At 49.0% G+C, this 10,282-nt stretch overlaps 1 protein-coding gene and 1 non-coding gene across 2 annotated transcripts; both read left to right on the top strand.

The window, feature by feature from the left end:
• Positions 1–1,548: 1,548 nt before the first annotated feature.
• RPLP2 (ribosomal protein lateral stalk subunit P2) lies at positions 1,549–6,202 on the top strand. The gene is made up of 5 exons (XM_048058834.2): positions 1,549–1,707; positions 2,024–2,147; positions 4,008–4,056; positions 5,561–5,659; positions 6,085–6,202. Exons 2-5 carry the CDS (start codon positions 2,025–2,027, stop codon positions 6,159–6,161), a joined length of 348 nt encoding a protein of 115 aa, XP_047914791.1. The 5' UTR covers positions 1,549–1,707; position 2,024; the 3' UTR covers positions 6,162–6,202.
• Positions 4,212–4,344, top strand: LOC125182204 (small nucleolar RNA SNORA52). The gene has a single exon (XR_007161423.1). It is a non-coding gene; the product is annotated as a small nucleolar RNA SNORA52 (small nucleolar RNA).
• Positions 6,203–10,282: the final 4,080 nt, after the last annotated feature.

Below are 10,282 nucleotides of genomic sequence, written 5' to 3'. Positions count from 1 at the left end.
GGCTGGATGCAGCCCAGCACCGCAGTCGGGGCCCACGTGGCTCCGCTTTGCGATACAGCTGTGCCAAAACGCAAGCCTGCAGGGAAACTGCAGCTGGGGGGTTGCGGTGCTTGTTGTGCTCTTCATGTCGTTGTCCGTAAGGACAGGTTTCCAGCTGGCGTCTCAACACTGCAGGGCTGCTGCGAGATGTCCCCGCAAGAAGCCAAGTCCCCACGCTCCAGCGCCTCTTTCTGAAGCTGAACACAAGCTGTGCGGTGCCCTGCGGGAAAACTGCTCTCCCCAGGGGAGTAAGCGCCCCGCATGCCAGCTGCAGTGCTATTTAATTCACTAGGCAGCAGCGCATTTTGATTTATCAGACAGCTCCCAGCACTTCTTGAGCTGTAAAGCTGGGAGCCTGGCAGCGCCAGAACTACCAGAAGGATGTGATAGTTATCCTCTTTAATATCTGTATATCCTCTTTGATATCTTTATTGGTGACTTGGATGAGGAAACTGAGTGTGCCCCCAGTAGGTTTGCAGATGACACCAAGCTGGGGGCAGTGTCGATCTGCCGGAGGGTAGGAAGGCCCCTCAGAGGGACCTGGGCAGGATGGGTCGATGGGCAGAGGCCAACGGGATGAGGTTCAACATGGCCAAGTGCCGGGTCCCGAACTTTGGCCACACCAACCCCATGCAGTGCTACAGGCTTGGGGCAGAGTGGCTGCAAAGCTGTGCAGGGGGAAAGGATCTGGGGGTGCTGGTTGATGCTCGCCTGAACACGAGCCAGCAGTGTGCCCAGGTGGCCAAGAAGACCAGTGGCATCCTGCCTTGTGTCAGGACTAGTGCAGCCAGCAGGGCCAGGGAAGTGAGCGTCCCCCTGTACTCAGCTCTGGTGAGGCCGCACCTCGAGTGCTGTCTTCAGCTTTGGGCCCCTCACTACAAGAAGGACACCGAGGCCCTGGAGCGTGTCCAGAGCAGGGCTGTGAAGCTGGTGAAGGGCCTGGAACACAAGTCCTGTGAGGAGCGGCTGAGGGCACTGGGGTTGTTTAGTCTGGAGAAGAGGAGGCTCAGGGCAGACCTCATTGCTCTCTGCAACTGCCTGACAGGAAGCTGTGGGGAGCTGGGGGTCGGCCTCCTCTCGCAGATAACCAGTGACAGGACTAGAGGGAAAGGCCTCAAGTTGCACCAGGAGAGGTTCAGGTTGGAAATGAGGAGACATTTCTTCTCAGAAAGAGCAGTCAGGCATTGGGACGGGTTGCCCAGGGAGGAGGTGGAGTCACCGTCCCTGTGGGTGTCCAAGGAGAGGTTGGACGTGGTGCTGGGGGACATGGTTTGGTGGGTGACACTGGTGGCAGGGGGAGGGCAGGACCCGGTGATTTGGAGGTGTCTGTGACCACTGCCGGCGGTGACACGCACACTGTGAGCACCGACCCCCCACACGCACCCTGGGGGGGGGCCCCTCAGCGTCCCCTCAGAGCCCGCCCCGCCCCGGGAGGGGGGGTGCGCAACCCGCCGTGCCCCCGAGCGCTCTGCGCATGCGCCTCCACCCTCCCTCGCCTCACCGCCCGCGCCCCTGCATTGGCTATTCCCCGCTTCCCTCCGGCCTGGCCCAATGGCAGCGCGCCTTGTTGAGGGGTGACGGGAAGAAGGCGTCGCCGAGGGGCCGCCCTTTCCCTTTCTCCGCCGGGCTGCAGCGGCGAGCGCACGTCCCGGGTCCCGCTCCCGCAAAGTGAGCGCGGGGCGGCCCCGGCCCCCCCCGGGACCCCGCGGCAATGGACGCGCCCGGCTGGGCCCGGCTGGGCGGCTGCGGAGGGAGGGCTGGGGCGGGGCCTGGGCGCGTCCACTCGGGGCGCGGGGGGGGCGATGGCGGTGGCGGCCATGTGCGCCTGGGCCTGCCGGGGGGGGGGAGGTCGAGGGGAGGTGGAAGCGCGGCCTCCGGTGCGTTGTGTTTAAATAGGTGGGGGAGGAACAAGTACCGGGGGGGGGGGGGGGCGTGTGTGGGGCGCTTGCCCGAGTTCGGCGCGTTAAGGCTGTGCGTGTTGCAGGATGCGTTACGTCGCGGCCTACCTGCTCGCCGTCCTCGGCGGCAACGAGGCGCCCACGTCCAAGGACCTGAAGAAGATCCTCGACAGCGTCGGCATCGAGACGGACGATGAGCGCCTGAACAAGGTGGCGTTGCCTTCTCCTCTCGGAGACGCGTAGCTGCGCCCCGGCAGCCCCTTCGGCTTGCGGCGTTACCGCCTTCTGTAGTTCGTCCTCGTTGTGTCAGCCGCAACTAGGTGGGCCCTGAGGGCCCTTCCAGCCCGCTGACTCTGGTCAAACCCTAGAGCTGCTCCCTGGTCTTTAGTACCCTTGTGTTTCCCTTGCTGTCGATCGGGCCTGCCTTTTTTTTGGGGTTCTCACAGCTAATCACATGCGTGATTTCCAAAGCACGGCTTAGCTACTCAGAGCTGCTTTGTGCAACATTTCTGTAGAAGCCTGGCTTTCTAGTTTAACTTCTGTCGTCTGGAAGTGCCTCTGTCAGTCGTTGATGCCTTCTGACTATTAAATCTAGTAACGTTCAGTGAGGTAGCAGCTACAGATACATATTTATTGAAAGCTTGTTCTATTCTGACATAAGGTGTAGCTTGCACTTAAGCGTTTAATTTTGGCTCTTGGTCAATTTCTGATTGAAAGTGAACACTTCTGAAGGCCTGATACACAGCAATAAATCCTTACTTAGCGTTCTGCAAGGAAGCTTTTGTACCTTCACCAGGAAACATGAGTAAATTTTAATGTGGACAATAGAGATCTTCAATAATATGTAGGGAAACTTTAGAAATAAATGCTGGAATGATTATGTTGAAAAATAGTCTTTTTAAGAGGGTGTCTTACTGGGAATGTTTGTTGTGATGTAGCAGACTTCCAGCCCTTGGGGAATGAAGAAGAAATGGCCGTGGGGGTGGCTGGGGAAAGTCTTAGCACCTGCCCTGTACATCCGTGTGGTGTTTCTGGAGAGATGGAGGAAGAACAGTTACTTTCCCAGCTGGAAACTGTTCTTCCATTGGCCCAACCCAGTGACGAGTTGAATTAGCCAAGAGCATCCTTACATGATTAGGGATGTCGGCTCGAACTTGTGGCGCTCCTGCGAAACATCAGGGCCTTCAGCCTCGGCCTGCTTACATCTCTTTAATCCTTCTATGAACTCGTTGGGTTCTCTGATCTCCATTATCTAGAAAGCATCTTTGAAATTTGTGTTGATCATGATTAATTTATTCTGTTTGCGCTGGCTGTATCTCTTGCGAGTGCAGATCTAGTGGAGTCTTAAAAGCACCCCGTAGATGAAGCAAGTGTACAGGCACGGCATTTGGCAGGCTGCACGCTGCATCAGCAGAAGGTGCACACTGAAAACCTCCCTTCGCTGACTGCAGCGTTCAGCGCTGACCCCTAACGCAGGAACTCACTAGGAGGATCTGTGGCATACTCCTTTTTTTTATTACAAGTATTTGCATGCTTTAGCAACTTGTATTTTTCGTGTGTTGCTTTCCTCATCCCTGCTTATACAACAGCGGTAGTAAATCTGGAGCTGGGACTCTGTGTCCTAAGGATACAGTAACCAGCGTGGCTCTAACATTTGGTAATGCTAGGAACAGGACCCTGCGGTTGCTGGTTTGGTGCCCAGTGCCTCAGAGGCTCCCCGTGGACGTTAAGCAAGAGATGCTAACAGTCCCTCAGCGACTAACACCCCGTTAGTGGGGTTTCCCAGCTGGCTCCACCACGTCTGTGTATCCTGCCTTTTGTAAGGCCCGTGGATTCGTTACGAATTTATCGTAACAGATTTCACGAAAAGGCTTTTACAGAAAAATAGGAAAGATGTAGATGGAGTTCTTGTTTCAGTGTCCTCTTCCTTCCCCTGAGAAATAAGGAATGTGGGAGCTGTGCGAGCAGCAGGATGGAGGCGTTGCGTGTTGTGATTAATCAGTGCTTGTTTAAATGTAGCTCGTACTCATGCTGTTTTGAAGCTATTAACATTTTAAATCTAATTTACAGGTTATTAGTGAGCTGAATGGAAAAAACATCGAGGATGTCATTGCTCAGGGTAAGTACACTCTCTGAGTGTCACAGATAATTGCCTCTGATACTTCAGGAACTTGAGAGCACAGAATTGCCGCCAACTCCCCGCTTATTCATCGGTTTCCTCGTGCAGTTGAGGACTTCCATGCTGGATCCCTGTCGAAATGGCTGAAATCCAGCAGGTCCATTCTAATTCCTCGCAGGTTGGTGCCAGTACCTGCTGGGTTTCGCTTGTGGACCACATTAAACTGGAAGACTTAAATGTGTCTGAGCTTACTGGTAGTTTGCTCGTGACGTAGTTTTCTGGACATGCTGAGTGAAGAAGGGATTAGCTTTCCTTCCATACTCTTATTAATACATTTTCTTTGCGTTTACCCACTTGTTACACACTAATTACGTAAAATAGGAAGAAGAGACTGTTAAATGTAATTAAGTGCCAATTGACTTTAAAGGCACAGTTACACCCTCAGTGATTAACGCAAGCATCTCCAGCGCGGCTCTCTGCCGGAGCTCCCCACGTCTGGCACTTCCTTTTTGTGAAGGCAGGACTCTGGGCGCTGATTCTGCTCTTACCTGCTGGCTCGCACTGAAGCTGGGACTTACAACATTGCTTGACTGTGTCAGAGGGCTAAAATAACGCAGAGCTGAGGTAGCGCAAAGGTCTTGATATAATTGACTTCTATTTTTGCAAATACTTAGGCACAAGGGAACTCTTAGGCATATATTGGCTTAAAGGTTGCCAGCGCTTTGCCTGGCGTCGCTGTTTTGAGTGGTAACAGGACATTTCTGTCCGTGTGGTCTGAAGGCCTAAGAGAGCCATTATGCGTGTGCTTACAACACATTTAAGGTCTCTCTTTATGTAAGGCTTTTTCTTAAAATAAATTGTTTCCTAGAACATATTGACATGTATATGAAACATGTTTGTTTACTTGGCAAGCTTATTAGAGCTTGAAGTAACAAGGAATTATTTAGAAATGGATTCCCAGAAATTGGAATACAGGCAAATGTACTGTGTACGTGACCTCTGAGTGCCAAGGGAGCCTTGGTATGTGACAAGCAGATGCCAGAGAGCTCGCTAACGTGCTGAAGACGAGCGTAAATCAGAAGTGAGTTTGCCAATCTCAGAGGAGACGCAATAGGTTTCATAGGGTGTTGGAAAATTTGGTTAAAATGCTGTACTCTTTGCCATAAATGTCTTCTCCCCTGTATGGCCCCAGTCATGCCCTCGGTTTTCTGTACCCTTTAAAAAAAAAAAAAAGACTACTTGTGTGTTTGAGGGGGGGACTGTATACAGCACAAAGCTTATTAATGGGCTGATGTTGGGTAGGCTTTCATTAGGGATTATTTTTGTGAGGTTTCTTTGTTAGTTTATACTTTCTTACAGGTGCAGCTTCATGCTCCTCTCACTATCAGTGACCATTCGGTCTGTGATCTGCAACCTGATTTTTCTTGCACTCATTTTTTTTCCTCTTCTTGCGTGCCTGTGCTTACGATGAGCATTTAAATCCTTTCTCTTCTGTCCCATTCAGGCAATGGCAAGCTTGCCAGCATGCCAGCTGGGGGAGCTGTGGCAGTCTCTGCTGGAGGGGTCTCTGCTGCTCCTGCTGCAGGTGCTGCCCCTGCTGCTGGTGAGTATGGATGGAGAGGGGTTGTTACAGGGCGGCTCCCTTTTCCCTGTTAAAATCCTAGTGCTGAAGTCCAAATTTCAAGGTCTTCCCACTTTGGCAATTTGCTGTGTGATTGAAATGTGAACTAAAAGGTTATTTTTGCCATGGGCAATGAGAAATGTTGGCTCTTTTTTATTCAGCTTAAGTTTGTTCTGTCTTAGAACTGAAAATCAGACAGGCTTTACTGTGTAAAGGGCATCCCCTTGATATCAGTGTCTGTGTCCCTGCACTGTTTGTATTTCCCTGTTGGAAGGGGATGGCAGTTGTGAAGGTGAACTGTGGAGGCTGAAGTACCACTAACGTGGAAGCTGAGAACACCAAAATGTTGCTTAAAAGTCTCTGCAAAAATACAAATACTGACCATTGTCTTGTCTTCTCTTCTTCAGCTGAGGAGAAGAAAGAAGAGAAGAAGGAGGAATCTGAAGAATCTGATGACGACATGGGATTTGGCCTATTTGATTAATTATTTGTTATACAGAAATTATTAAAACTGTTTGTTTTAAATGTTTTTTTGTTTATTATTATAACCACACAAATGCTACTGGATTCAGACAGCTGTGCTTTAAGTAGCTCTGACAAAGCTTTGGTTTTTGGTTGGACCAGATGATCTTGAAGGTCTTTTCCAGCCTTAATGATTCTATGTTTCTATGAATTTTATGAGCAAGCCATGGGACTTTACTCTCAAAGTAGTCAGAAATTGCTAAGCTTGTTTGAATGGGGATGCTTGGTTTTGGTACTCCTCCCATCTATTAAATAGTACGTGACAGCTGAATTTACCTGACACTAACTGAAATTCACCTCCGTACTATCGCTGTCTGAATTATTAAGGAAAGTCCTATCCAGCAATAAAAAAGTTTATTTGGGGGCATCTGTCTAATCAGTTCTACAATATACAAAACCATTTGAATGGAGAGCAAGTCTAAATTAGTCCAGCAATGTAATTTCAGAGTTAGTCATAATTTTTGTAAACATCTAAAACATCCCTGAGTTCATTGCTGCTTCAGATTTCCAGGATCCAGGCACAACAACAATAAAAAGCTTCTCTATACTTGGATTTCATGTGACATCCACAGGGTTAACACAGAACCTCTAACAAAAAACACGCTGCGTGTCCTGTTGTTCTTCTTGGCACCCCGAGATCAGTGCCAGGATGGTCTCTCCATGTTCAGTGTCTGTTCTGGTGGCAGCTGAAATGCCAGGACACGAATTTCCTTGATGAGAATAAAAACCAAAACATTTTATGACGAAAGTAGTATTTTTGGAGAACTGAATGTGATCTCTGGTGTACCCAGAAGAATGTCAGCTTGGGAGGACAGTAAATGTTGCTTTTATAAACTGCTGCATGCTAGGAAACGATTCCAGCAGGCAACTTCCAGTGACTTCTACAGCGGCACTTGGCTGTCGCCACGAGTAGGTAGCGTACATGTGACGATCTTCCCATGCCAAGACTCCGCAGGCAGAGTCAGGAGAGGGACCCTGGAGCACTCTGCACTATAAAGCTTTGCCAGCGTAATTAAGTTGTGGAAAAAAAAAAGGCGCTAGCTGCTGCTGCTATGTTGGTTATGAGTCACTGGACAAAGCACGGCAAGTACTTCTGAGAGGGCAGATGGGTGAAATCCAAGTAGGAAAAACTATTTTATCTCCCTCTGGTGTACTGAGAGAAAACACCCTTTCCTTTGCAGCAGCCAAGGGAGAGGGCAGTTGAAACTTTGATCCTCGGACCTCAAAATGGCTGTCACTTAAGCAACTAACCCTTCCTGACCTTCTGTGCGTGCTGCAGGGAGGAATTACAGGAGGCAATGCCAATGTTTTTCATCCTCTGAAGTCCTAGCGTGGTGATTTGTGTGGTAGTAATGAAATTTGCTCGTGTTTGCTCAAGCTCTCTGTAAGAATGGCTGTGGTTTGATACTGGAGAGGGTGCGGGTATACCTGTGCTGCTTTCCTCGCCGATTTCTCCATTTCAGCTCACTGGGAAACAGCGGTTCCTGGCTGTGGTTTTACAGGGAGCGTCCCCCGACCTGCTTCCTTCCCCTTCTTGGCTGCTACGAGTGAATGTTTTTACGAGGAAGATCTGTGCCTGTCATCCCGCTCAGCGGGGTTTTTCCACGCACAAACTAATTTGTTTTAGCGGCACAGCTCTTCCGTGGGTTTTTGCTGTGCCCAGAGCTGCGGGATGACACTGAAGCCTGTCCTGCCAGGCACTGGCTACTGCGGTTAGCTACTGCAGCAGCCAGCTGCTGGGGAGAGGGGAGGAACCCTGGGAGGACGCCGGCTACACCCAGCCTAACTTCTTCCTTCCTCTTTGTCTTCTACTCCTTCTCCCTGTGACCGATCAGACCTCGAGTGACAGACGCGATCTTGTGCTGCGTGTCCTACTATGACCTTTAAGCACCTTCCTGAAGGTGCATCGTTCTGATGAGAATTACCGCTCCTTCTGCTTTGAGGAGAGGGATCGTGCGAGGGAGAAAGCACTGAAAATACAGCATTTATTACACTGCCACAGAGAGGCCATATATTTTACTTAATACCCTGCAGGTTTTCTTTATGAAGCCCAGAGAATTTCTACTACTACAGTTCTCTGCCAGAATTGTCTACTCAGAGCTTTCACGCATTTTTCAGAATTTGATGCAACCTCTTGCATGGTGAACATCTCTTCCAAGTGCAAAATCAAGGCGTTTTAAGCTTTCTTCCCCTGTACCCAGTATGAGGGGGTTGTCACCTGATCGGTTTGTACACGAACCCGGTGTGCCTGGAAATCTGCTGCAGGCTTGTCTGGTGCTCTGGGCGGAGTTCACCACTGATGATCTCAATGAGCTTCACCTACAAAGGAATTGGGACCCCTACTTGTGCTCTTTGGATGCTGTTTCAAGTTTTCAAGTGTCACTGTCTCCTTTTCAGGCTTATCAAATGGTTTCCAACGGCAGGGATAGCAGTGGGATAGATGTGCTGAATTCCAGGATGCTCTCAGAGAAAATGAGTGCCTGTAAAGACCTAGAGAGGTGGCCTAGTCTGTCCCCCTGCAGAATCAGTTTTAGAACAGATTTTTCCTGACTTCTTCAATATAGAAACCTCAAAGGTGTCGAAGGGAAAGGGAAGGACAACCTCGGGCCTGGAGGTTACACCGCTAACTGATTATTACTAAATTGATTGTAGGGGAGAGTGATGTAGTCATAGGCTTGACGTTGAAACACGTGAGCTTTCCTCGCTGGGACTGCTCCATCTCAGATCAGCCCTGTCTGAAAACCATTCCTTACATCCTTACAAACACCACTGGCCAGGGAGTGTGACATGACATCTCCACTACTTGGAAAACAGCGAGAACGTCCTGGACACAGCTGGGAAGTAATAAGCAACGGATCCCTGGGGGGCATTGTCAAATTAGCTGGTTTCACTCTTACTACTAAGGCCCAATTTTGCAAGCTGTTACATGCATCCCGAACGCAGTAGCTTTCACTTACGTAGAGCAGCGATACCTGAAGCAGTTTTCCTAGAAGGAAAAATCTAGTCCCCAGAGAGCAGGACAAACAGACTGCCCCATTGCATCAGGAGATGCTCCTGTTTGCCGTGGATTGGTCTGATACATCTCACAGGTGAGAAAAAGACATCCAAAGTCAGGCTTGCCACTGACCTTCACAGCCTCTGGGGTTGGGCTTCATGACCAGTGCCCCAGTCCTGTGACCACAGGCCACAGTATCAAAGAAAGTAACATGCTGAAAACAACAATACAACAGACTCTCAGCTTCCACTTAAAATTATTAATTCCCTTTTGCCAACCAACAACCAAGGTCTTGCCTGAAAACAAAACAACACAACAGCAGCAAAGACTTTGCTTGTATGTAATTATCTCATATGTAGTATGTTATTATCTCAATCTACTGACTGCTCACAATTCAAAATTAGAAAAAAATAAACCAAAAAAAAACAGAACTAGAAAACCAATGTGACAAATAGGAATTGCACGGGAAGTTTTCTCAGTTCTATCACAACATGTACGGGCAGGAATGAACTTGCAGTGTTCTGATAGGAGTTTAATACACGGGAAAATCTGCTTGACCTAGTTTGTTGCAGGACTATGAACATTTCTCTGGCTGTACTTTCTTACTGAGGAGAAAAAGATTAGTTTAGGGGGATAATTTATTTTGGAGGAAAACGCAGTTGCTTTTTGCCAGCTTGCTAGCACCAGTACCCAGGAAGTACTCAACAAGAGATTACTGCTCACAAGGCTTATTTCAACAACCCGTTTCAATAGTGCAGCAATAACCTCCTCAGACAGGTAACACTGAGAGGTAACCACTCGAGGCAGAGTGGTGTAAAAAGCTAAGAATGAGACTGCTACTGAGAACTAAAGTGAAACTAACCTCATTATTGTCACAGCACTGTTTTGTTTTCCAAACACAGTAGGAACCCTATGTTTTGTGAAATGCTGACAAAAGAGGAAGCAATGTTAGCTTGAGAACAAAGCTGTTCTTGTGGTTGCCAGTGTTAAGGAGGTTTCTGCAAACAAGGTTCAGTTCAGCTTTAACACAGATTTCCTCTAAAGTCACAGACCAGTGACTAGTTGTCCAGCTGCACAGTTCTGAAAAG

The sequence above is a fragment of the Anser cygnoides genome, chromosome 5, assembly GCF_040182565.1.
Source record: "Anser cygnoides isolate HZ-2024a breed goose chromosome 5, Taihu_goose_T2T_genome, whole genome shotgun sequence".
NCBI classification, from domain to species: Eukaryota; Metazoa; Chordata; class Aves; order Anseriformes; family Anatidae; genus Anser; species Anser cygnoides.
Note: the sequence above shows the minus strand (reverse complement) of the source record. Positions and strands in the feature narration are given on the sequence as shown.